Below are 25610 nucleotides of genomic sequence, written 5' to 3'. Positions count from 1 at the left end.
CAGGGTGAGATACCCGGCTCTTACGTATTTACTCGGGCACGAAGAGCCCATCACCACAGCAACCACGTTTTGTCAGGTCTGAATCCCGACACTTGTTTAGGGTAAGTCAGGATCTACGTCCGACTGGTTCTCGGAGCCGAGACGGCGCCATTTTCAACAGTCGATTATTCCAACAGTCAGTCACCAATCCGAATGCACCTTGGATTGACCAGACCCGGCCTGGAGATGACCATTTATTTACACCACCAAGCATGTGGATGAACCGGGCTCTCAGGCCTCATGTGTCGCGGCAGCCTTTGACAAACATCACCAGGCGACATGCTTCCAGCTCACCACGACCCAGCGATGCGCCTCTGCGCTTGGCCGTTGTCGGCTCTGGACCGGCCGGCTTCTATACCGCCTACAGAGTGATGAACAAGGTGCCCAACGTCAAGGTCGACATGTATGAGGCTCTGCCCGTGCCGTTTGGCCTTGTGCGTCATGGCGTCGCACCAGACCATCCAGAGGTGAAGGTGCGCAGCTCCCGCCAGCATTGACGAGGTACCATGACAGCTGAGCTGACGTTGCCATAAGAACTGCCAAGACAAGTTCGACGAGATCGCCTCGTCTGAGAATTTCACCTTTATTGGGAACATGTCGATAGGCCACCCAGGTCATTCTGCTGAGCACGGCACTGTGGAGCTCCAAACGCTCATGCGCCACTACGACTCGGTGCTCTTCGCCTGCGGCGCCTCCGAGGACAAGAAACTCGGCATTCCTGGCGAATCGACCTTGTCGGGCATCTACTCGGCACGCGGGTTCGTGGGCTGGTACAATGGACTGCCCGACTTTGCCTCCCTCGAGCCGGATCTATCGCGGGGAGACGAGGCCGTTATCATCGGGCAGGGCAATGTCGCGTTGGACGTCGCGAGGATGTTGCTCGAGGACATTGACGTGCTTCGAAAGACTGACATTACGGAGCATGCCCTCGCATTGCTTGCGGAGAGCCGTATCAAGCGTGTGCACGTCGTGGGCAGAAGGGGGCCCATGCAGGCTGCGTTCACAATCAAGGAGGTCCGCGAGCTCATGAAGCTGCGGGATGTGGCCTTTCACCCAACCAACCGCGCATTGATACCGGATGATCCCAAGGCTTTGCCCAGAGCAACGAGGCGCTTAGTGGAGGTCATCATCAAGGGCACCCCTGACAAGGCCCTCGGCTCCACGAGTAAAACCTGGTCCTTGGACAATTGCCTATCGCCGAAGCACTTTTTGGGTCACGAGGACTCACCAGCGAACGTTGCTAGCACGGCGTTTGACGTGACAAAGCTGGCCGATCCATATGATCCGCAGTCCCGCGTCGAGGCTACCGGTGAAACCGCAATCCTGCCGTCCGACATTGTCTTCCGCTCTGTGGGCTATCGCTCCGTCGCGCTGCCCGGGTTTGAGCAAGTCGGCATCCAGTTCGACGAGCAACGGGGCATTGTCAGCAACGACGGACTTGGGAGAGTCACACGCCTAGTGTCCGATGAGAACGCCCAAGACGTTGCGTCGAGGCAAATGCCTGGGCTGTACTGTGCAGGGTGGCTCAAGAGAGGCCCCACGGGCGTCATCGCCTCCACCATGTCTGACGCCTTCACCACGGGCGACGCGATAGCTGACGACTGGCTCTCTGGCAAAGATTTCCTCAAGTCAGCCTCTCCCTCAGCGTCCGATGGATGGGATGGCGTGAGGCAGGAGCTTGGTGCCCGTGCCGGTCGTGTCGTAACATGGGATCAGTGGCGTCTGATCGATGCGGCGGAAAAGGCCCGGGGCCGAGCAAACGGCAAAGAAAGGGAGAAGTTTACCAACACGTCGGACATGCTCGCCGTCTTAGACTAAGTAATCTAGAATGACGCCCCATTGTAGTATATATGTACAGCAGGCTATGAACCCTTCACCTTCTCTGTCAACTCGGGCACCTTCTCAAACAGATCGCCCACCAGACCAACATCCGCCACTTGGAAGATGGGGGCGTCTCCATCCTTGTTGATGGCGGCAATGACCTTGCTGTCCTTCATGCCAGCCAAGTGCTGGATCGCACCCGAGATACCGACAGCCATGTACAGCTGAGGCGCCACAACCTTTCCAGTCTGGCCAACCTGCAGACTGTTGTCCGCGTAGCCACTGTCCACCGCAGCGCGCGAAGCACCCACGGCAGCACCGAGGGCGTCCGCCAGGGGAAGCATCACCTTGTCAAACTCCTCCTTGGACTTGAGACCGCGTCCACCCGACACGACCTTGCCGGCCGTCGCCAGGTCAGGACGGTCTGACTTGGCCAGGTCCTCCGAAACCCACTCTGAGATGGGCTCCGACTTGGGGTCGACGCCGGCCTCGATGGCAGCCGAGCCGGAGCCGGGTGTGTCGGCGGCGAAGGCAGTGCCTCGGATGGTGATGAACTTGATCGCGTCGGACGACTCGACAGTCGCAATGGCGTTGCCGGCGTAGATGGGACGGACAAAGGTCGACTCGCTCTCGATGGCGGTGATGTCTGAGATCTGTTGCGAGTCGAGCATGGCGGCTACGCGGGGCAGGACGGACTTGCCAAAGGCAGTGTGACCGGCGATGACATGTGTGTACCCGCCCTTCTTGATGTTCTCGACCAGCATTGGCGCATAGTTCTCTGGGAGGCCCTGCACAGATGCTGGTTAGAGGATATGCTGCCACTGCTGCTGCATAGAGTCGAACCAACCTTTTCATAGGACAAGTTATCCACGCTGATGATCTTCTCGACACCGTCCACCTTGGCCGCCTCCTGCGCAGCAGAAGCGACGCTGGTGCCCGCAATAAAGCCATGCACCGTTCCGCCGAGTTTCTTGGCCGCCGTAAAGGCACTCAGCGAGCCATGGCTGAGTTGACCATCACGCTGCTCCAAGACGGCGAGTGTAGAGAGGAGTCGGCTTCGGGCGTAGGCGCGGGACGCCAGAGAGGGCGCTGCGCCAATCACCCTGCTGGCGTGCCTGGCCACAGCTCGTCGAGCGGCGGGAAACATGATGGCCGACTTCGATCAACGCGGATTGGTTTATATGTTGGCTGGTTCCTTCGTGGTCGGGCGAGTGAGAGAAAATGAGAGGCACGTCGTGCGTCGGTCGTCGACTGACGGGATATGGATACTGGCGGCCCGAGGTCAACGACGCCGATCGAGTGGTGGCACCTGCCGCGCACCCAAAAAGAGTGCCGATTCTGCCCGCCGTAGCTTGCAGTGATGACAGCCGAGACCGGCAGAGGCACGTGAAGCATATCACGTGACTATCGATGCACCCTCACTGTGGCTGGAGTGGCTCAGTTTGAGGCTAGCGACGCTGTCAGCTCCAGGCTCAGTCAGGCTCAGGCTCCGCAGGGATTGATCGATCGAGGCTGGTTCGTCGCGAATTTCAACGCGCCTCCTGCTGCAGCACTTGCTATCGCGAAATCCATCGCATCGACAAGGGCCACTTATCTCGAGACGCCGCCTTTGACGTCCACCCTGTGGTACGAATCAATTCCACCGCACTCAAGCGCGTAGTTTGATTGATCCGAGTCGCCGCCCTGAACGCACGCCAATCCGTCCTGACGCGCGCGCTCTGCCACTGACCTCCGACCTATCAAGAGCGCATCCCACGTTCAACATGGACGACTCTGCGAACTACGGCTCGCCTGGCAACGGGTCGCCGGGCGACAACGACATTCTCGCACAGCCCCCTCTGGACGACAGCAATGGTGATGGTGAGGACATGGGCGTCATTTATCCCTTCTGAGGATGTGCTTGCTAATCATCGCTTCCAGATGTCCAAATGTCTGACAACGCTGCGTCGGGGACACCCATCAAGCAAGACAACAGCACGCCTGCGCCAGGCACCGCTTCAGACAACCCGCTCGATGCCCCAACCGCGCCCCAAGCCGAAACGACGCAGGCGGGTGATGAAGACATGGGCGATGCCCCAGGGGACGCAAAGGACGACGCGGCCGCTGGCACGGTGCAAGAGACCAAGACGAAGGAAAGCATCACATCCGCCGCGCGTGACCATCTCATCAGCCAGACGCACGCCATCGTCCTACCCAGTTACAGCACCTGGTTCGACATGAATGCGATCCACGAGATTGAGCGCAAAGCTATGGCCGAGTTCTTCAACCAGCGCAATCGCAGCAAGACTCCCGCCATCTACAAGGACTACAGGGATTTCATGATCAACACATACCGCCTTAACCCGGTTGAGTATCTGACCGTCACGGCTTGCCGTAGGAATCTGGCGGGCGACGTCTGCGCCATCATGCGCGTGCACGCCTTCCTCGAGCAATGGGGTCTGATCAACTACCAGGTAAGAGTCACAGTTTGCCCTCCTCTTCTCTGATAGCCACTGACGCGCCTCAGGTCGATGCCGAGCAACGCCCTTCCCACGTCGGACCTCCCTTCACCGGCCACTTCAAGATCATCTGTGACACCCCTCGCGGTCTCCAGCCGTGGCAGCCTGCCGCTGACCCCACCCTCTTGGAGGGTAAGAAGAACCAGGACACCGACAACAAGGCTGCCGCCGCGACGGCGGGCAAGGGTGACCTGAACCTGGAAATCGGGCGCAACATCTACGAAGCTAGCGCAAAGGGAACACCTATCAGCAAGACGGAGAACAAGACCAATGGAGACGCCTCGGCCGTTAACGGCGTGTCGGGAGGCGAGCCGGGCACCAAGACGCCCATTGCCGCAGTCCACTGCCACATGTGCAGTGTGGACTGCACGCGGGTCTACTATCACAATGGCGCGCAGCAGGGCGAGACAGCCTCCAAGACGAGGTACGATGTCTGCCCCAGCTGCTTTGTGGAGGGCCGCCTGCCATCCAACCACACATCTCAGATGTACACAAAGGAGGAGAACCCTCAGTACACCGCAGTCCTCGACCGCGATGCCCCTTGGACTGATGCCGAAATCCTGCGCCTTTTGGAGGGGCTCGAGAGGTTCGACGAGGACTGGAGTGAGATTGCCGACCACGTTGGCACCCGAACGCGCGAAGAGTGTGTGCTCCAATTCTTGCAGCTGGACATTGAGGAGAAGTACCTGGATTCCGAGGTGCCCCTCAACCCTCCCACTGGACTGGCCATGCTGGGAAGCCAACACGGCCAGCTCCCTTTCAGCCAGGCTGACAACCCTGTCATGTCTGTGGTTGGGTTCCTGGCGAGTCTCGCCGACCCTGCCAGCACAGCCGCGGCGGCGAACAAGTCAGCTGCCGAGCTCAAGCGCCAGTTGCGAAAGCAGCTCGAGAACGGCCCCACCACCGACAGTGACGACAAGGTGGCGGACAAGGACAAGGACAAGGATAAGGACAAGGACGAGTCGATGGACATTGACGTGCGGCAAGAGACCACCACCACGACAACGACGACAACGACCAAGACAACAAGCCTGGCCTCTGTCCCTCTAGCCTCCATGGGCGCCCGCGCGGCTGGGTTCGCCTCGCATGAGGAGCGCGAGATGACACGCCTAGTATCTGCCGCTGCCAACGTGACGCTGCAGAAGCTGGAGCTGAAGCTCAAGTACTTCAACGAGATGGAGTCCATCATGCGTGCCGAGCGCCGCGACCTGGAGCGAGGCAGGCAACAACTGTTCCTGGACAGACTCGCGTTCAAGCGTCGCGTGCGCACGGTGCAGGAGGGCCTCAAGGCGGCTGCGGCCACTGGCGGTGATCAGGGCCTGCGCATGGCAAACGAGGCGATGACGGACGGTGAGCGACTGAGCTTTCAGCCGGTAGCTGATGCCAATGGGATCCAGCCCCCGAGCAGTGACGGCCAGACCAAGAGCTTTGAGCTATGAGGGTTGGCAGCATGGTGTTACGACGGACGCACGAGGTGTTTGGGTATTTTCAAAAGGCGCTCTCCCTATGAGGCGCAGAATGTATGTCGTGGCGGGGAGTGCCTCTACAATTGACGAGAAGGGATGGATGGACGGCGCGTGACTACAAGTGCGATACCGTCTGGCGCGCGTGTGCGACGATGTGGTGTACAGTTCATTTGGAGTTCCGGCGAAAACCAGGTAGTCAGTCAGTCAGTCATGCTTGTAGTATTAATGCACTAGATCTACGAGGCCTGTTCAGCTTAGACCGCTCGCCAGAGCCGCCGTGACAACTAGGTTAGAGTATTGTACACGTACGTACCGTACAGCCTGCTTGACATTATAGCCGCCGTACGTACGGATGGATAGTTTGTGCCTCGTTCCAAACCTCCCGGGGGTGAATTACCTCGGCTGAATGAGGCCCCACCGGGTGAACGGACCAGGCAAACGGGGGCCGAGATGGGGCAGCGACGGGGAAATGGCCTACGGAGCGGAGGAGTGGGAAGACTCTGGGGGGTCCCTCTCCAATTTATGGCCCCCCAAGAGGCTCAGAAGGTGACGTTGGCACGCCAGTGCGTGGGACAAGTATTGCGAAGGAGCCCGCCTCACATGCTCGGCTAGTCGACATGGAGTATCCGTAGCGACAAGCCTCTGCTTCTCCAAGCCGGCCCACACTCCACCCACCATCGTCCTACAAAACCACGCGGGACACTTCAGCCTCGGTCGCGCGCCTCTTCTCGATCTGATTCTGTTCTCGTTCCCACCTGTTGATACCCCTTCCCTTCCCATTGTCATGTTTGCCCTCGCCTCCTCCCGCTCCTCCTACTCCTCCTCTTCACGCGCAGTCACCAGCACCTTGCAACGAGCCAGCAGGACATCCGCCGCGACGACCGGCGCCCGCACTGCCATCATGGCCCAGACCAAGCGCAACAGCAGCTCCCTGCCCAAGCCCTATGCCGAGGACAAGTCAAAGGGCCCCATGCTGCGGTACCAGGAGTCGCTCCCCAAGCTGCCGGTCCCCACGCTCGAGGAGACGGCCAAGCGCTACCTCAAGACCCTGCACCCGCTGCTCTCCCAGTCCGAGTTTGAGAGGAGCCAAAAGGCCGTCGAGGAGTTTGTCAAGCCCGGCGGCGCGGGCCAGAAGCTGCAGGAGAAGCTCGTCGCCAAGCGCGAGGACCCCAACACCAAGAACTGGATCTACGAGTGGTGGAACGACGCCGCCTACCTGGCCTACCGCGACCCCGTCGTGCCCTACGTCAGCTACTTCTACTCCCACCGCGACGACCGCAAGCGGCGCGACCCCGCCAAGCGCGCCGCCGCCCTCTCGACCGCCATCCTCGACTTCAAGAGCCAGGTCGACGCCGGCACCCTCGAGCCCGAGTACATGAAGAAGCTGCCCATCTGCATGGACAGCTACAAGTGGATGTTCAACGCCAGCCGCGTCGCCGCCCACCCCAAGGACTACCCCGTCAAGTTCAGCCCCGACCAGAACAAGCACATGGTCGTCATCCGCAAGAACCAGTTCTTCAAGCTGCCCACAGAGGTCGACGGCAAGCAGCTCAACACCACCGAGCTCGAGACCCAGTTCAGGCGCATCTACGAGCGCGCCGAGCCCGTCGCCCCCGTCGGCGCCCTGACGACGGAGAACCGCGACATCTGGGCCGATGCGCGCCAGATCCTCCTCGACGCCAGCCCCAAGAACAAGGCGGCGCTCGAGGCCATTGAGTCCTCCTCCTTTGTCGTCTGCCTCGACGACGCCTCCCCCGTCACCCTCGAGGAGCGCGCCCACCAGTACTGGCACGGCGACGGCGCCAACCGCTGGTTCGACAAGCCCCTGCAGTTCATCATCAACGAGAACGGCACCTCGGGCTTCATGGGCGAGCACTCCATGATGGACGGCACGCCCACGCACCGCCTCAACGACTACGTCAACGACCTCATCTTTGGCAACAAGCTCGACTTTGACGACCCTGCGGTCCGCTCCAACCTCGCCGCCCCCGAGGTCATCCGCTTCGAGATCACCCCCAAGGTCCAGGCCGAGATTGAGCGCGCGCAGCGTGACTTTACCGACCTCATTGGCCAGCACCAGCTCGCCGTCCAGGCCTACCAGGGCTACGGCAAGGGTCTCATCAAGAAGTTCAAGTGCTCCCCGGACGCCTACGTCCAGATGCTGATCCAGCTGGCCTACTTCAAGATGTACGGCCAGAACCGTCCCACGTACGAGTCCGCCGCCGTCCGCCGCTTCCAGCTCGGCCGCACCGAGACCTGCCGCAGCGTCTCGGACGAGTCGACCGCCTGGTGCCGTGCCATGCACGACCCCAAGATGGACGACAAGACCCGCGTCGACCTCTTCCGCAAGGCCGTCAACAGCCAGATTGAGTACATTGCCTCGGCGTCCGAGGGCAAGGGTGTCGACAGGCACCTCTTTGGCCTCAAGAAGCTCCTCGAGCCCGGCCAGGAGGTCCCCGCCATCTACCAGGATCCCGCCTACGCCTACTCGAGCTCGTGGTATCTGTCCACCTCGCAGCTCAGCTCCGAGTTCTTCAACGGCTACGGATGGAGCCAGGTCATTGACGACGGTTTCGGCATTGCGTACATGATCAACGAGAACAGGTGTGTATCACCATTTTTTTCACGAAAAGACAGCAAGGCTAACCTTTTCCGCAGCTTGAACTTGAATATTGTGTCAAAGGGGCTCGGCAGCGACCGCATGAGCTACTACCTAAACGAAGCCGCGGGCGAGATGCGCGACCTGCTGATGCCCACCGTCGAGGCGCCCAAGGCGAAACTATAGAAGATCGGGATACACATACTTGGTAGCGATTCCTTCAAGCATGGTTGGTCGGTTAGAAACAAGTCCTTTGCAGCAAGGTTGTAGGATCACGCGTAGCTTTACATGTCGAGACAATGAACTCTCAAAAGTTGTACAAGGGCGCGTTCCACGGTCTCCAAGACGACACCACGTGTTTCATAATTGACTGCCTAAAAGGAACACTTCATCGCACACCCATCACACCAGCCACACATGAACCTGTCTAACCGGCGTGGTCCACAATCTCGTTGACCAGCTGGCGCTTGGACTCATCGTAGTACGAGCACAACTGCGACGGCAGTGGCACTTCCTTGTAGTCATCCTCGCCCTCAATGATATTGAGGTTGATGCTGTCCGACTTGCTGGAGAAGATCTTGGTGGCGATACTTTCCTTGCTCAGGTAGACGGACGCACCGTCCACCTGATCCAGCATCACCGTAGGGATGGTGCCCAGGACTTGCAGGGCAAAGTTGGGGGCCTTGACCACGTCGACGGTGGAGACGAGCGTGTCCACCACCAAGGAGAGCCTCGACGAGTTCTCGACGGTGACCTGGTTGGCCTTGCCCTTGACAATAATCGTCGTGTTGTTACAACGGCTGATCAGGACAGAGTGGGACAAGGCGGCGTCAATGGTGACGGGCTCGGCCTCCTTTTCGTAGTTTTCCTAGCCTCGTGTTAGTCTCCTGCGTGCATGCACACACACGCCGCATCATATCCACTCACAATCGTCCACTTGTTGCCCTCAAGCTCCTTCTTGGCGGGCTTCTTCACCCTCATGCTCTGGGGCTTGGGCTTCTTTCCCGGCGCCGGGCTCTTAGCACGCGACGCCGAGCTGCCATCCCCGACCGTTGACGAGGTACGGAGCGATGGGTTCTTGTGGGTCATCTCGGACTTGTCGACCTTGCGCAGGCCCTTAGTGACGGACTCGCCCTTGTTGAGCTCCGAGAAGACGGCCCCGAACCCAGAACCACCCGAGGGGGCGGCCGGTGCCGCAGGCTCGGTCTTGACATCGATAGTTGGGGGAGGGCCAGGGGGCGGGGGAGGAGGCGGAGGCGGCGGCGCACCACCAGCAGCCGGAGCAGGCGCTGCTGGTGTGGCCTTGGAGTCCAGCGACTTGGCGACCTCGACGGCAGACTCTCCATTTGCATTCCACGTGAGTCCGTTCGGGTAGCGGTCCTTGATCAATTCCGAGAGGTTCTTGAAGATGCCGTAGAATGCCTGCACCCATTCCACGTGCTTGGGATCCCTGTGTCATAGTGTCAGCCTCGACGAAATGGCAAGCCGTTGGCCCTGTCTGGCTCCTCACGTTTCCTTGTACTGCTTCAGGACCTTGTTCCCCCAGAACTGGGCGGATCCCAAGAACTCATCCACGTGCTTGAAGGGTCGGTTCGGGACGAAGACCCAGCCCAGGAGCATGATGCCGTCCGCGACAGCGCTCAAGTGGTTCGCCTGGTCGCTTCCCCGATTCTCCTCCTTGATGTTCATGGCCTCCATGGCGGGGCCGTTCATCGGCTCGACCAGCTTTCCGAGGGTGGCGTCGTCAGGCTTCTTGGCCTTGCTGGCGATGAGGAGGAGCTTACGCTGCTCATGGAACGCCTTGGCGACCGAGGCGGTCTGCTTGGCCACGAGCCCACCCAGCTCATTGCTGCTCTGGACGTATTTGCCAATCGTGGCCTCGAGGAAGGCATCGTAGTCCTCGACGGCGGCGGGTAGGGGTTCGTCGGCAGCCTTGGGAGCTTCGGTGGGCGCAGGTGGGAGCTGCGCTGGGGATGAGCTGGCTTTGACGCTGTTCATCGGTGTTGCGCCATCCTTGGGGAGTTCGGTGGATGTCGCAATGTCTTCGAGACGAGAGGTGGCAGCTTCGAGCCTGGTGTACAGGTTGGCAAGGTCAGCGCTAATGTTTCTCTGCATGGCCCATGAGTATGAAGAGATGGGGTTTGTGGTGCTCGTACCGCTTGATGAGAGTGGTGAGGTTGTGCATGTTGTTAGCAGCGGCCATGGTGGTGTGCTTGTGACGCAGGGGGCGTCGCTCCTTCCGTCTACAAGTGACTAAGGCGAGGTACAGTCTGCTGTGGACGTCGAGACGGACAGGTTACTTCGAGGAGAGCAAAGATAGCTCCTTGTCCAAGTTCGAAACCAGATAGGACGATCGACAGTCTGTCAAGCCAAATGTGTCCTGCGAAGGGGGTGGCCAACCGAGTCCAACACCAGGCAACAACCGGCTAAACTAGGCGCGGGGAGGCAGAGCTCGACAACTGGGCGAACAGAGGCGTTGATTGATGCCTTGGCCACGCAATGTTCGATCTCGTCTATTGTCAATGGGTTGAGAGGTAGGTAGTATAGATACCGGCGAGGAAGAACCAACATGGCATCGGTCGTCTAGCTTAGTCCACGCCCTGGGTGGATGCGTTGAGTCTACAACCCCCGAGACAAGCCAATCACGACGGGGCGTCCCCTGAGCAACTCTGGAAAACGCTGTCGCGTCATGGTCTGTCCTGGCCGTCACGAACGGTGCCAGGCTCAATCCCGTCCTGGACGGAGTCCTCCTGCGACTAGAGTCCGTTCATGGCCCAATCCCGGTCGGCTGTTAGTGCAACTCGAAGCTTGAACGCGGAGATGCAGCGACGCCGAGCGACGCTATCCAGACATGTGTCCTGCTGGTGTCTGTAAGCTCAAGCCCATGTCGGGTACCTGAGGGCGGGATTGTGCCAACGCAACACTATCATGCTGCGCAGCTCGATGGCCCAAGCTACACCGTTTCTTCTTGTGCGCTAACTCATGGTCGTCATTATCATCCAGGACGTCTCAGTTTTTGTTGCTCCGGCTTTTGCTTGGTTATTCGCCATCTATTGCTTGAGAGAGCGGTCTCGCTTGGCAACATCCGACTATCTTTCAGCACTGCGGGTGTCAACACCAGTCTCTCTGAGCCAAGCCAACCCCAATAATAAAACCCGCCACGGCGTATGGACAAGGACCCAGACGATGACATGGGTGCATCCGAGAGCACAGAGAACTCTGGTTCGCGCGAGAGTGAAGATGAGCAGGTCGCGGTCGCGGACGCGGACGCGGACCACAAGCCTGGACGGGAAGAAGAGGCTACCGAGTCCGACAAGCGACAGCAAGAGCAAACGGCAGAGTTGAGCATTCGACCACGAACTGACAGTGCCCCGACTCCGATTGACTTTGTCACTTTGGGCATGTTCATAATAGGTATACCCGATTGACTGCTAAAAAGAGGTGAAATGACTGCTCACACTTGTAGACGACATTGACTTCATACCACCAACACCCTCAGTCAAGGATGTTTTGGGAGGTGCTGGCTCTTGGTCGGCATTAGGTGCCAGACTCTTCTCTCCGCCGCCTCTATCAAAAAGTGTCGGCTGGATCGTGGACCGAGGATCGGATTTTCCAGCAGCACTGACGGAGCAGATTGATGGCTGGGGGACATCCGTCTTATATCGCGATGATTCAGAACGCCTGACGACAAGGGGCTGGAACGGGTACGAAGGAACTGACGAGAAGAGACTGTTTACATACCTGACGCCCAAGAAGCGCCTAGCCGCTGACGACCTGACCCCCGAGCTGCTCCAGGCACGGTCAATCCACCTCATATGCTCACCGCTCCGGTGCCAGGAGCTGGTTGCCGACATTACGTCTCGCCGCAAGGCTGTTATGCTGGATACTTATTTCCGACCGGTCTTCATCTGGGAACCAGTCCCGGATCTATGCACGCCAGATGAGCTACTCAACTGCACGAACACGCTGCCCGTGATCGATGTGTGTAGTCCCAATCACTCGGAGCTGGCTGGCTTCATGGGTGATGACGGGATTGACCCAGATACCGGCGAGATCTCGAAAAAGGCCGTGGAGCGGGCATGTGAGCAGCTCCTGGCCAGCATGCCGCTGCAGTCCTTCTCACTCGTGGTGAGAGCGGGTGACAAGGGATGTTACATCGCAAAGAACGGAGGCAGGAAGCGTCAGCGCAACCAGAGCTCGAACACACAGCAACGAAAGAAGCACTACCCTCGGGGTGGTCTACGACCGGATACCGACATGGAAGCGCTCTTCGCAGGTCTGCTCCAGGATGCAGATGGCTTGGTAGCCCGAGAAGAGATCGAAGTCGATCCGGGCATCGAGCGCTGGGTGCCTGCCTACCACCAGGACGCCAGCAAAGTCGTTGACCCGACGGGAGGTGGGAACACGTTTCTGGGCGGCCTTGCTGTCGCTCTAGCGCGGGGGCACTCGATCGAGGAGGCGGCCTTATGGGGCTCGGTGGCTGCTAGCTTTGCTATCGAGCAGGTCGGGGTCCCCAAGCTAGAAACCGACGCCGAGGACAATGGGAAGGAGAAATGGAATGAATCCAATGTCCATGACAGGGTGGAGGAAATGCAGAGCAGATAATGATTTTGAGCACGATAAGGATTTCACAATACATAGCATAGACTAGGATACAAGTATCAGGCGCAATGATTTCATTCTGCCGCATGTTTGGGCGGCACAGACTGGAGAGTAATTCAATAGATACCTCAAAAGGGCAACTGCTGACCGAGTTTAGAGCGTATCGTTCTCTCTATATGTCATATGTACAGAGAAATATTCGTAAAAACATCATATTACGACCTTGGTTTGTCGTTCGGGATCCACGTGACATGACATCAGCTGCTGGGAGGTTGCCTTAGACAGGGAGCTTTGCTACAGCTTGCGCAGGTCATCAAGACAGGCTCTCACGCCGACAAGAAACCGAATGCCCAATCCTCAATATCGAAAAGCTCATGTAGAAGGCATGTAGTTCGTATCCCGCATCGAATCCCCGACGCCGAGTCCAACGCGAGAAGGAATATATAGATCTATATGCAACAACCCACGCGACGCAGATCCCACCACGCAGAATCGACGCCTGTCCCATATTTCGCCATGCCGATCCATCTGTGTTCCCAAAGTCAGCCGTAAAGAGTCCAGCCATGGCGGGGCCCATTCCTGCTTCTCTTGCCAGCCAGGCTTTCCCAGAGGACTTGCCGTTGCCCACCGACTCCGAACCAGCCCAAAGAACTCCAGAGGCGCCCGTCTTCCCCTCTCTCCAAAATAATGACCAGTCGAGCCGTGCTTCAACCGAGGTACCTCTCGTGTCGACGCGCCTCGGCGAGGCAGACAATGACGATGAGGCTGCTGTAGCGAAGCCCTTTGTGCGAGCCGCCAGCCCAGATTCCGGAGCGCCGAGGGCCCATACAGCGATGCCCGACAAGGACGACAAAACGCCAGATAGACTTGCCTACAAAATGCACAAGTTCAATCTGTATGAGACTGCGAGTCGGTACTACATTGTGGGCGTGGATGTGAGCGAGAAGTGGTATCGCATTCTCAAGATCGACTGTACGGGCGACGGATCCGAACTGAGCATGACGGACGACAAGATTGTATACAGCCTCAAGCAAATGAACCAGCTTCTGGACACCATCGATCATGGAAACAGGGGCACGGGTGGTATCAAGTTGCGGTGCACCACATGGGGCTTGCTGGGGTTCATCAAGTTCACCGGACCCTACTACATGCTCCTGATCACCAAGAAAAGCACGGTGGCCATGATCGGCGGTCACTACATCTACCAGATCGAAGGCACTGAGCTCGTACCGCTCGTCCCTTCTCGCTTCAAGACAGATTCTCGAAATACGGAAGAGCAGAGGTTCTTGGGCATTCTCAACAACCTCGACCTCACGCGGTCCTTCTACTACAGTTACTCCTACGATGTCACCAGGACCCTGCAGCATAACGTTACGCATGAGCGTGAGAACCTTGCCAAAGGTCAGTTCACCGCCTCAGAGGACGACCTCAACTCCATGTTCGTGTGGAATGACTACCTCTTGCAGCCAGCGGTCAAGGCTCTGCGTGATCCCTTTGACTGGTGTCGCCCAATTATTCATGGCTACATTGATCAGGCAGCCCTCTCCATCTATGGCCGGACCGCTCACATCACCGTGATTGCCAGAAGATCCCGCTACTTTGCCGGCGCGCGGTTCCTCAAGCGCGGAGCGAATGACCTGGGCTACGTTGCCAATGATGTCGAGACGGAGCAAATTGTAGCAGAATCGCTCACAACGTCCTTTCACGCGCCCGGGCCACGGCTTTACTGTAGTCCGCAGTACACTTCGTACGTGCAACATCGAGGGAGTATACCGCTGTACTGGACGCAAGACACCACAGGCGTCACTCCGAGACCTCCAATCGAAGTCAACCTGGTCGACCCTTTCTATTCTGCGGCTGCACTGCACTTTGACAACCTCTTTGAGCGCTATGGCGCCCCCATCTTTGTCGTGAATCTCATCAAGTCCAAGGAAAGGCAGCCTCGCGAGTCGAAGCTTCTGGACGAGTACACGGACGCCATCAACTATCTGAATCAGTTCCTTCCTGTGGACAAGAAGATCATACACAAGGCCTGGGACATGAGTCGGGCATCCAAGGTTCGGGGCGGAGACGTCATCGGGAACCTTGAGGTCATTGCGGAATCCGTCCTCAACACGACCGGCTTCTTCCAGAACGGCGATGGCGAAACGAGTCCCATGAGCGCCCAGAACGGCGTCGCGCGAACCAATTGTATCGACTGTCTCGACCGCACGAATGCCGCCCAGTTTGTTATTGGAAAGCGCGCGCTCGGCCACCAGCTTCATGCCCTGGGCATCATCGAAGACATTACGGTCGAGTATGACACCGACGCCGTCAACCTGTTTACGCACATGTGGCACGATCATGGCGACACAATCGCCGTCCAATACGGTGGCTCACAGCTCGTGAACACGATGGAGACGTATCGAAAGATCAACCAGTGGACCAGCCATTCACGCGACATGATTGAGAGCTTCAAGCGATATTACAATAACTCCTTCTTGGATAGCCAGCGCCAAGAGGCGTACAACCTGTTTCTCGGCAACTACATCTTCGCCCACGGACAGCCAATGCTGTGGGATCTCGCCACAGATTACTACCTACATCATGCCAACCCGAGGGACTGGTCCAACAAGGCAGGTAAAGGGTACATAAACTGGTACACGCCCGAGTCCCTGGAGGAAAGAAAGTTGCCGCCACTGGTCCCGCTCAGCTGCTCAGTACGTGCGCGTCCAGTCGAGTTCTTTGACGACTACTGGCTCGAATACTATCGCCCATCCACCCTATCGTCCTTCCCCAAGATGTTTGCGTACAAGATGAACTCGACCATCAAGTATATCCCATTCAAATCGACGCAGGATGGTCGATACGATCTCAGCCCGTTCCGAGTCCGCACCGATGCCGATACGCACGCTGAAAGCAAAAAGCACCGCAGAGGTGTCTCGCTGATGGCGCAGGGAGGCTCGCCGCTGTACCAGCAGGAAGGAGTCGACGATGACACCGCCTCCATTGCGTCGGGCCAGACCGCATCCAGAGGTATCCAGCGCTGGCTGCAAATGTCCGCTCCGCAGGGCAGAGCCCCTCATCCATTCCACAAAGCAGCGTTCCCTCCGACGCAGGTTGAAGAGGCGGCATCCGAGAGGAAGAACTCGACCATGCCAGAGAAAAGTGAAAAGTCCAAAAGCGCACAGTGGACCTTCCAAAAAGCTGTCATCGAGTCGCTGAACCCTACCGTGGAGGAGCACGAGGAGGCAGACTACGTCCAGTACATCAAGCACCCGCAGCAAATGCCTCTCGTCACGTCCACGGACACACCTGTCGACGTGGACGCTTCCGAATACCAGGAGTACATATCGGGAGACTGGCAGGCCGAGGGGCTCATGGTGACGGGCGACGAGGAAGAGATTGCGCTGTACGCGGAGATGCTCAAAGTCGGCGAGAACCCGCTCACCGTGACGGAAGAGGACGGACCCAAGAAGCGGTACAAGGCCTATCGAAAGTGGCTCCGGGGCAAGTCGTTCTTCAAACAGCAGCCGCTGGACTGAGGTTTGATCATTGCCAGAGTGTCTTGAGCTCTGGCTCGGCCTTTTCGACGTCCTCAAGAGAAAGGGCACGGTCCGCACGGAGGTTCCGAGATCTCTGGACCGCGAGTACAGCGGAGATGATGCACCGGAGTTCTCGTTCCAATGGGCTGGAGTCGAGCGCAGCTGCGTCGTGGTCGTGCAGATTCGTCCAGCAGGTGCTCACAATCCGGATAACCTCCTCGTCGTACCCTCCCTCGGAAATTCTGGGCCAGCAATTAGCGAGAACAGCATTCATTGCTTGGGCCGCTGCGAGCAATGTTGCTGGTCGCGCTGGGGCGAAGGGGTCAGTCATGACGGCAGACAGCAGGGAAAGGAGGTTCTGACAGCGTCAGCCACGGTTGCGAGTTGCGACTCTGCGATCTCACCTGTAGATGCTTGAGCGCAAAGATTTCCAGCGCATCGACCACAGATATCAGCGTGGTCATTAGAGTCTCGACTATACGCATGTATTGGGAGGCATGATCATGCGCAGCGAATACGCCCTCACGGAGCGTTTTGTCCAATAGGTGACGCCGGACAGAGCTCTTGGTATCTGGATCCTTCTTTGCGAGCATCAGGAGAACCTTGTAGGCGGCCTTGATGATCTCAACAGATTGCTCTTCCGGCGTCAACGTTGGCAGGAACAACAAAGATGGAAATACAGATTCCTCAAAGACTTTTGCGATGCCGGTGGTGGCCAGTATGCGCAAAGGGCATTTGTCAAGGAAGGCAACGAGTGTGCCGAGGCCATGTACCCGTACAGCAGCGTCTTCATCTTCGATGAGAGTGAGAAGGACAGGCGTAAATAGTGGCCAATGATCACGTATCAGAGTGTCCTGTAAGTAACGTCAAAACATAGGATCGTTCGTATCACGACTCTCAGTACTCACATCCGCGTGCTGCACAGCCCATCTGAACAACGATATGATCTGTAGCCCACCACGCTTCCATGACGGCGTCTCCAGGCCTCTGTAAGCCCTCGGCTCGCCTTGCTCGAAGAGTACTGGGCGACCCGAGGCAGTGACCTTTGTAGTAGACTGCGAGAACAGCGGTCGCAGATACTTCTGTAGGATGCTCTCCACAATGAAGCTCGACACCTTGTGTTTGGGGAGAGCAGCGTCGACCAGCCGGCCGGCCATGGCAGCAGCCTCCTTCGTGGTCCAACCATCCTCGGCGTCCGTGTACGCGAGAACGTGTCTGAGTGACTCGTCATCAATTTCGACCAGCCACTTGGTCTGCAGTTCTACGAGACAGGCCAGCGCCGCCTCGGCGGTCAAGGCTTGTCCCTCGACTGTTGAGACAGTGTCAGCCATTGTCACGTATTCTCCGGCCCCGAGAAAAACGCACCATACTCCGCGACCGCCGTGCCTCCCAGGCCTGTGGTGGCACTCTTCCTCAGCCTCGCGAGTGCTGTGGTCCGCGTATCGTCGTCAGCGGCCGTGGCTGGCGTGTGAGACAGCGTGCCGAGACACGTGAGGAGTGCGTCACGGACATACTTTGGCGACAAAAAGTGTTTATCAGTATGTGATGTAGAAATTAAAGACATTCCATTATTTTGCATACCTCGCTGCTCTTCGCGCTGTCCTCGAGTGTCGCGGCAGTCTCGTGGAGCGTCGTTGGCTGCTGTGCTGCGGGACCGCGTAAGTACCAAGGCTGAGGAACAGAGCAGAGACTTTGGCAAAAGACGTGGGCATCGCAGGCTCACCTGTTAATAATTCTCGTAGACGAGAGATGTTGCTCTCGCCGAGATGAGAAGCGTTTTCCATCTCGAGAATGGTCAAGGGCGCTGTTCCTTATCCGGTGGAAGAGGTGCGCTGCAGAGCGAGAAATTGAAGTCTGGGTGATGGCTGGAGTGAGATCCGTCCCATCACCATCACCAGAGCGCCGACAACTTTGTCAGCAGCCCACCACGCCATCATCTATACCTGATGCAGGTGAACGGAGAAGAAATTTATACGCTGCTTAAATAGTGCGTCGTCTACTTCTATGGTATCTATGGTTGGGTTTGCCGCATCGTCATGACAGGCTGACTGCAGTGCCTGGTCATCATGAAGGGACATCTCTACTCTTCCCTTCTTCATGAGTTAAGCGGGATATCTAACCGCTCTGCCTGTGCTCGGATCTCTTCGACCGCACCGGATGGATCCGTCTCGCCCGGATGGCGCAGCTGCCAACGAACACACTCATTCAGCGCCGCCCCCGTCCACCGCCCAGGTTTCACTCCCAAAGCCTTGCTCAGCTCCAAACCGGTCAGCAACGGCCTCACGTTGACGGCCCCTGGAGCGTCGAGGTCCATCAGCCAGTCGAGCACGGTTTGCCAGTCCTTCAGAAAGTTCCTCTGCAGCTCTGCGGCCTCTTCATCGTGGTTCTTATCCAGGTCCCATACAGCCAGCTTTTCGGCGGCATCCACGAGAATGGCATTCAGAACTTGTAGCTTCCATGAGCTGCCAGACAGCTCCCAGCGTCGAAGGGACATGCCCACGATACCATTGTCACTGGCTCGGGGTGCCATGGCGAGGATGTCCTCTTTGAGCTCCATGATCTCCACCCGGTTGTTGAAGGATGCAGCAATGACATCGCTGACTTTGTTGGATGCCCGATAGCCCTCCCAGGCCATCTTAGCAGGTGGCGGCAGATATCTCTTCTTTTTGCGCTCGGCTTCGGAGCCCGGGTCCGCCGTCATCCAGGGGGATAGTGCGGCGAGGTTCCATGCCATGTACTCGGCTTCCTTCTTGGTGATGAGTAGATCGTAGATCGACATGGGGGAGTGGTTCTGCATCACGTCGTAAAGACACTTGTATGCCACGGACCATTTTCGCCGCAAAGGAGGGACGGCCGCACTCTGAGCTGGGTCTGTGAACACGGCCTCATAAAGACCAAGGTCGTCAATCAAGGAGAGCGCCCTGCGCGGGAAATTGCCTGCCATCACGGTCAGCTCGCGTCCGCTAGTTTTCAGAATGCCACAAACCTCGAAACATCTTCTCCAGTTCGATGCCCACCCGCTCACGACTAATTTTCACGCGCAAGGACTCGAGCACACCTGCGTTGCCCATGAACAGCGTAGTTTCCTCAGCAATCTCGAATTGCAATCGGCTCGCGAACCGGACAAGGCGAAGGACGCGCAAGGGATCGTCCGTGAATGTCTGAAGAGGCTCGGTGGGTGTTCGAATGATGCCATTTCGCAGATCTGCCAGCCCGCCGACATAGTCCTCCACCAGGTCGGTGCCGAGATTGTAGAACAGTGCATTGATGGTAGCGTCGCGCCGTTCCGCATCTTCCTCAATCGTGCCAAACTCCATGGTCGGGTTGCGACTGATGTCGCTGTACACTTCCTTTCGCAGGTTGACAAAGTCGAGGTCCAGGCCGAAGATCTTGACCGAGGCCGTTTCCAGGTGCTTCGACTTTTCGGGGTTGGCCGCCACATTGTAGACCTTGCCCACCTCGTCCTCCTTGAGCTGGTGGTGCGCAATGACCTTGGCGTCGCTGAGGTACTCCTTGAGGTGCGTGATAAAGTCGGCGCCCGTCATCACGTTGATGGCCACGTCAATGTCGTTGCTTTCGGTCCCCAGGAGCTTGTCTCGAACCCACCCGCCAGCCCATCGCAGGATGACTGGTTCCTTTCCTGCCCTGTCGATGGAGTTGGCTGCGCCCAGGAGAAGTTTCCGTAGGCGCTGCTCATCCTCGTTCAGCTTGACGTGGGCCATGACGGCGGCAGTCTTTGTCCTCTTCGCTGTGCGAGGCCCGGGAGATGGAGATCGTTCGGTTGCAGTGGCCAAGTCACGTTTCATCACCCAGACTTGCAATAGTGAGATCGGCCTTTTGGGTTGTATGTAGTGTAAGAGCTGGCGCGAGGCTGCTTTGCCGAGCAGCATGTGTGACTCTGAGTCGTGACTGCTACGGATGAGTATTCGCCCGACGTCAATCAGCCCAGATCGGTTCGTTTTAGGCGCAATCTGTCTGTAGTATATTTCATTTCACGGGTTCTCAATCGTACTCATGCTCCCCATGCATTTGGCTGGGCTTTGGCGGTTTCCGGATGGTGCATGTGCGTTTTCTTGAATTTCCAGATGCTCGTCACACTGTCATCAACAAATTGATTCCCGTTTCGTCTGCGTGGCCAGTTCAAATTGTGGCTACCCTAGACGCATGGCTTCACTACGTTCGTCGAGATGTCATATCTCATCGACTACAGTGTACAAATGCCATGAATATCAAATTATGATCGTTGAGAGGATGGTAGCACTTGAGAGTCACTGATAAGAATATCACCATGAGCATGCTGCGCACATTGTGGTCATCATCACAGACTAGACACCCACGTAGACATGCAAACAAAACATCCCATGCTGCACGTCAGTTGGTAGTGCGAACATGGGACTGGCCACTTGGTCGGCACAGGACCCCTATCGTCGTCGAGCAATAGGTTGCAACCGCATGAAAAGTGTACAGGCTCTACGATCGCCACTGATGTATTACGTCAATGGGACCCGACGATCAAATCGTCGCCACGGTATGGTCGCGACAAGCTTCACTAATAAGTTAAGGTTCGTGCAACGCCCCATCTAGCGCCGGATAGTATGTCCAGCTGACGGGCTGTATTCAAGTTTGAACGCGACAGACTTCTAGGCGCGGGAATCCCCAACCTCGCCAAGCCGTGCGACCACAGCCACGCGATGAGAATTGTCAGAATCTAGACGCTTGGGCTTGCGAGGTCTGGCGGCGCAGCTCAAATACTTGGTAGCCACTTGAGAGGGGGTCGTGGCTCGTCGACTTGGGGGCAAGGGGCGACGCAACGGACGGTGACTCGCCACCTGCACTGTAACAGCAGCGAGATCCTCAAATTCAACTCAAGTGCAGCTCAACGGGCGGGAGGACCGTAGTCTTCCTCGTTAGCGCACGCATGATTACCATATCAAGAGGTGGGCAAGTTCCTCGTCCTATCGCTGGCTGACGATGCCCACCACCTGTCACGCGCATGTACGTAAGTACGTGCATGAGGCCTCTTGAGAATGGGAAAGAAGAGCGGGGGAGGGGGTGCAAAGCTATTGCACAGCCCAGTATACTCGAGAGAGCAGTTATACTTTAACCTACTCGATGTTGGCGTAAAGCAGCTTTGTATCCGCAGAAGCGAGCCATCCCCACACGCTAGAATGATCGTCATACCCCGGAACCATTGGATAACGGTACACACCTAGTAGGATCATAGGGCTCCCCTAACGGCCGGCATGTACTTGCCCGCGCCTGGGGCGATATGGGGGAATAGAGAACGTTTGCCGCTTGGACGGTCGGTTCCTTCCTCTAGTCCTCTTTGGTAATTCGTCAGCTGGACTTGCTCGGAGGGCAAAGGTGTATATAGTGACGTGTCTTCCCCTATGGCCTCCCAGTTTCTATCACCTACGAAAGCAACGCCTCCAGCCTCAATAAACCAGTATCATCCGCTACCAGCTTCTGCTATAGGAGTTCCCAAGCAGCTATGAATACGGAATCAGCAACGCAGAACCAACCTACCGAGTTCACTCCCATTGTCATGAACGAGTCACCCGTGGCAGGATCGCAGCAGGACCGGAGAATGAGTGACGAATGGGGTGAGTGATAACAAATCTAGTGCCTTGTTGAGCCCAGTAGCTGACTCTTGCCAGATGCATCAAAAGTGCCTCCAAGTCGGTTCCAGAAGCGCAAGGGCTCAATTTATGCCACGCCTAGCTCACGCGATGGGCACATTGACAGGAACTACGCCGAGAAATTCCATACAAAGTGGGCCGAGATGAACAGACGTGGGAGTAGAAGCTGAGCAAGAACATCTTGCTTGACATAGTGGAATTCAGCCGTTTTCTTGTACCGTGTTGAAGGAAATTGGGTGATGACCAGTAAACATGAAAGGAAATAGTAATCTGGTAGTAGTAGATGTTCCGCCAAAACCCTGGCATTGTAGTCGTATCATTCGTCCATCCCGTCAATGTCAATTGCGTCTGGATTTGATGGTGCCGCGACAGGGGCAGCACTGGCCTTGTCGTGCACAGATGTGCTGGCAGCGACGAAGCCCTGGGGCGCTCGAAGCTGCTTCTCCAACGCGCCCATGGGATCGGACTCGTCGGTAGCCCCGGCTCCTTCTTGTGCGCGCTGACCCCTTGCCAACGCCTGTGATGCAATGAAATTGACGTCTGTGTTGTACTGCGCTTGCACACTTCGCTTGATGCGCAGCATTTCCTTGTACGTGTCCTCGTTGCCGTGCTGAACCTCGAACTGCTCCCACTTGGTCCAGAACTCGGGGCTGGTACGTGGATCGCAGAATTGCGAGGCGTGTCCAAAGATGGCGCGCGCACGGTCAATCTCGCCCAGCCTCTTCTCCATTTCGGCGAATTTGAGACACATCTCCTTGGCCTCGTTGTCGGGTAGAACACCAATTGCTCTCTCGTAGATGGGTCTCGTAGACGGGAGCCCAAAGTTGGAAGCCGACTTTGTGATGTAAAAGTTGAACATGTCGGCCCGGTCCTCGTCGGCGACAGCTCGCGTTGCCCGCTCGTAGATGCGCATGGCATGCCGCGCGAGACCCCTTTCTTCTTCCAGGTTACCGTACATCAGGTATATGGTCTTGGCAAACTTCGGCGGGCAGTCCTCTACTGCCTGCTCAAAGAGATCGCGCAGACGCTCAATGCCAATCTTGCGATCCACCGCCTTGGTGAGGTAGAGATTCCATAGTTCGAACGCCACGGGATAGCTGAAGAGGTCAAGACCGCGTTCGTAGATCTTGAACGACTCTTCGTAGTACTTGTGCTCCTCCAGCAAGTTCGCGTAGTTGACCACAGTCTGCGGGGTAGCAATGCGCAGCTCAAATATTCGTTCGTAGACCTTGCGCGTCTCATCCAGAGTGGAAACACTCTCGACTAGGTCGACGTAGAAACTCCACAGCTTCCAGCTCTTGTGTACTCTCTGCTGCGGCGACAAGGTCTCGTCAAAGTAGTCCACGTTGGACCGCTTCGGCGCCTGCACAGCCTTGGCCATGATGCGCATAGCATCATCGAAATTGTCGTTGCGCAGCTCCATCTCCGCCCACTCAATCCACATGTCCGCGAGCTCGTTGACGGACTTGAAGGCTACCTTGACCGCCTTCTCCATGATGACCCGAGCGTTGCGAAGATCACCCGCTTTCTCGTACAGCTTGGCGAAGTTGGCCCACAGCTGGTGGAATGCACCGGCAGCCTTCTTGGGATTGATGGCGGCGATGGCATCAGTGTACGTCTGGACAGCTTCCTTCATGTTGTCACCCCACAGAGCAACCCGTTTTTCCCATTCCGAGACGTTATGTGGATTTTGACGGAGGAGAACGTCGTTAAGGAGGAAGGGCCGGCGGTCCATCAGATGCTCGAATCGCATCATTCTGATGTCCAGCTCAAAGTCCGCATCTTCATCCTCGACACCTTTCTCGGCACGCGTCGATGCACTCTCCATCAGAGCACCAATGATTGATTCCTCAAACTCGGTGTATGAATCGAAGATGAGGGTGAAGTCTCTTACGGTCATGACCGTCGTCAAGCCCTCCTCAAGGATGTCGCGAGCTCGTTCGAAGTTGCCCCTGCGAATCCAGTACGTGGCCAGTCCGACCCAGAGCTTGCCACGCTGGTCGGCGAAGCGATGAATACCACTTTGAACGATGCGATCGGCATCAATGCCCGTGTCGTAGCCCGTCTGCACCTCCGAGGCGTGCTCCACCAACAGATCAACCATGTCGCTCCAAAGCTCGTAATGACCTTTGCCATGCTTGCTGGTGAACTGTATGTTGTTCAGAATGTCTATGCATTTCTGGACGGCCTCTGTGTAGCGTTTGGTGTGCACCAGGAGCTCCACAAAGTCTTCGGCATCCTCTGGATGTACTTGCATGTAGCGCCGCCAGATCTTGACAGCAGTGGGACCCGCGGCAGAGTTCGCGAAAGGCCGGTACAGTGCCCAAACCCTGTTGTGTTGTGTGATGGGCAGCGCACGCAGCGCGCGATCAAACGTTCGCCGGACCAACGAAACAGAGGGCTGGCGCGTCAGGAATTTGAGGTACATCTCCCATATCCGCGGCATCTTATTGAGTAGAATGAGGGCCTTCTCGAATAAGGTATTGACCTTGCGGTATTCTGCGGCGAAAACGGCCGCATTGAGGGACGAGACATGGCGGGTTCGAAATTGAAGATATTGCTTCCATAACTTGTATGATCGAGGGAGTTGGGCGCATGCACGCTCCATGACGAAGGCCTGCTCCAGTATTGTCCCATGGCGAAGTTTGAAGTCAATGTAAGCGAGCCATGGCTTGATGCTAGCAGGTTCTCTGAGGATATCCTGCTCGTATACGGAGTCTTCGTTGGTCTACAGAAACAATGGTCAGTTTTTGTACTGCTGCACACATGCGTATGACTCACCACGAGGCTCAGGTCCGGCTTCCTTTCCAACGTCCGCGTCGCGTTGGTAATCTCCATGGTGGGCTTTGCGCGGCTAGCGATGGAAAGGGCGTAAGCTGCCCGGAATATCCAAGTAGGACGAATAATTGACGTGCATGCGCGAGCACAAGAATTCCGCTACGCGAAGCAGCGCATTGTCCTTGCCTGATGTGCTGCTCGACCGTTTTCGAAACCGAATCTTTGGCTGTGGCTCGCGGTGGTGGCGGATGGGCTCAACTGTCTCCAATGAAGGAGGCTTGATTCAGAGAGCAATCAAGCAGTCGTTTGGTGCCCTCGTTCGGCCTCGTTATTCGCGGATCCCCAGGGAAGAATGGTTCAATCCTTGCGCGACGTTGTCGCCTTATTGTTGAAGATTGAGGCTGGAGTCGGCGTCTGGAATTTCCGGGATCCGACTCGCCCATTGTGGGGGCACTTGATGCGCCTGCTTGCCCCACTTTGTGGCTGGCGCGGCGGTTGGGCCAACTCCGTCATGTCGTGGTTTATGTACATAGGTCACCTCTGGCCAGCTTCGTAGTTGCAGTTGGAGGAACGACATCTCAATCCGGTGTACTCAGTTCCTTTGGAAGCTCGGCTCGTCTTTACTTCTGATCTATAGCACTTGT

The 25610-nt window shown here is 57.2% G+C and overlaps 9 protein-coding genes across 9 annotated transcripts; 5 read left to right on the top strand and 4 right to left on the bottom strand.

Annotated features, from left to right (window-relative positions):
- Positions 1-251: 251 nt before the first annotated feature.
- Positions 252-1857, top strand: J7T54_004937 (NADPH:adrenodoxin oxidoreductase-like protein; the record flags this gene model as incomplete). The annotated part of the gene is made up of 2 exons (XM_051505976.1): positions 252-512; positions 574-1857. The coding sequence occupies 2 exons, from the start codon at positions 252-254 to the stop codon at positions 1855-1857; spliced, it is 1545 nt and encodes a 514-aa protein (XP_051362627.1).
- A 44-nt stretch (positions 1858-1901) lies between these two features.
- Positions 1902-3007, bottom strand: J7T54_004936 (electron transfer subunit alpha-like protein; the record flags this gene model as incomplete). Its single annotated transcript, XM_051505975.1, has 2 exons — positions 1902-2648; positions 2708-3007. 2 exons carry the CDS (start codon positions 3005-3007, stop codon positions 1902-1904), a joined length of 1047 nt encoding a protein of 348 aa, XP_051362626.1.
- Positions 3008-3623: 616 nt separating this feature from the next.
- J7T54_004935 (SWI/SNF and RSC complexes subunit-like protein) lies at positions 3624-5797 on the top strand (the record flags this gene model as incomplete). Its single annotated transcript, XM_051505974.1, has 3 exons — positions 3624-3720; positions 3781-4313; positions 4367-5797. 3 exons carry the CDS (start codon positions 3624-3626, stop codon positions 5795-5797), a joined length of 2061 nt encoding a protein of 686 aa, XP_051362625.1.
- A 549-nt stretch (positions 5798-6346) lies between these two features.
- On the top strand, positions 6347-8609 carry J7T54_004934 (Carnitine O-acetyltransferase-like protein; the record flags this gene model as incomplete). The annotated part of the gene is made up of 3 exons (XM_051505973.1): positions 6347-6375; positions 6437-8428; positions 8483-8609. 3 exons carry the CDS (start codon positions 6347-6349, stop codon positions 8607-8609), a joined length of 2148 nt encoding a protein of 715 aa, XP_051362624.1.
- A 241-nt stretch (positions 8610-8850) lies between these two features.
- J7T54_004933 (adenylyl cyclase-associated protein) lies at positions 8851-10626 on the bottom strand (the record flags this gene model as incomplete). The annotated part of the gene is made up of 4 exons (XM_051505972.1): positions 8851-9291; positions 9351-9873; positions 9934-10521; positions 10580-10626. 4 exons carry the CDS (start codon positions 10624-10626, stop codon positions 8851-8853), a joined length of 1599 nt encoding a protein of 532 aa, XP_051362623.1.
- Positions 10627-11590: 964 nt separating this feature from the next.
- Positions 11591-13028, top strand: J7T54_004932 (uncharacterized protein; the record flags this gene model as incomplete). Its single annotated transcript, XM_051505971.1, has 2 exons — positions 11591-11837; positions 11890-13028. The coding sequence occupies 2 exons, from the start codon at positions 11591-11593 to the stop codon at positions 13026-13028; spliced, it is 1386 nt and encodes a 461-aa protein (XP_051362622.1).
- Positions 13029-13588: 560 nt separating this feature from the next.
- On the top strand, positions 13589-16549 carry J7T54_004931 (Polyphosphoinositide phosphatase-like protein; the record flags this gene model as incomplete). The annotated part of the gene is made up of 1 exon (XM_051505970.1): positions 13589-16549. One exon carries the CDS (start codon positions 13589-13591, stop codon positions 16547-16549), a length of 2961 nt encoding a protein of 986 aa, XP_051362621.1.
- A 7-nt stretch (positions 16550-16556) lies between these two features.
- Positions 16557-20271, bottom strand: J7T54_004930 (uncharacterized protein; the record flags this gene model as incomplete). The annotated part of the gene is made up of 7 exons (XM_051505969.1): positions 16557-16907; positions 16954-17403; positions 17458-17858; positions 17915-18062; positions 18131-18195; positions 18704-19486; positions 19536-20271. 7 exons carry the CDS (start codon positions 20269-20271, stop codon positions 16557-16559), a joined length of 2934 nt encoding a protein of 977 aa, XP_051362620.1.
- A 2233-nt stretch (positions 20272-22504) lies between these two features.
- On the bottom strand, positions 22505-25026 carry J7T54_004929 (pre-mRNA-splicing factor SYF1; the record flags this gene model as incomplete). The annotated part of the gene is made up of 2 exons (XM_051505968.1): positions 22505-24916; positions 24970-25026. The coding sequence occupies 2 exons, from the start codon at positions 25024-25026 to the stop codon at positions 22505-22507; spliced, it is 2469 nt and encodes an 822-aa protein (XP_051362619.1).
- Between the last annotated feature and the right edge of the window lie 584 nt (positions 25027-25610).

Source organism: Emericellopsis cladophorae (genome assembly GCF_022114955.1).
Source record: "Emericellopsis cladophorae strain MUM 19.33 chromosome Unknown NODE_18_length_329999_cov_121_726099, whole genome shotgun sequence".
NCBI classification, from domain to species: domain Eukaryota; kingdom Fungi; phylum Ascomycota; class Sordariomycetes; order Hypocreales; family Bionectriaceae; genus Emericellopsis; species Emericellopsis cladophorae.
Note: the sequence above shows the minus strand (reverse complement) of the source record. Positions and strands in the feature narration are given on the sequence as shown.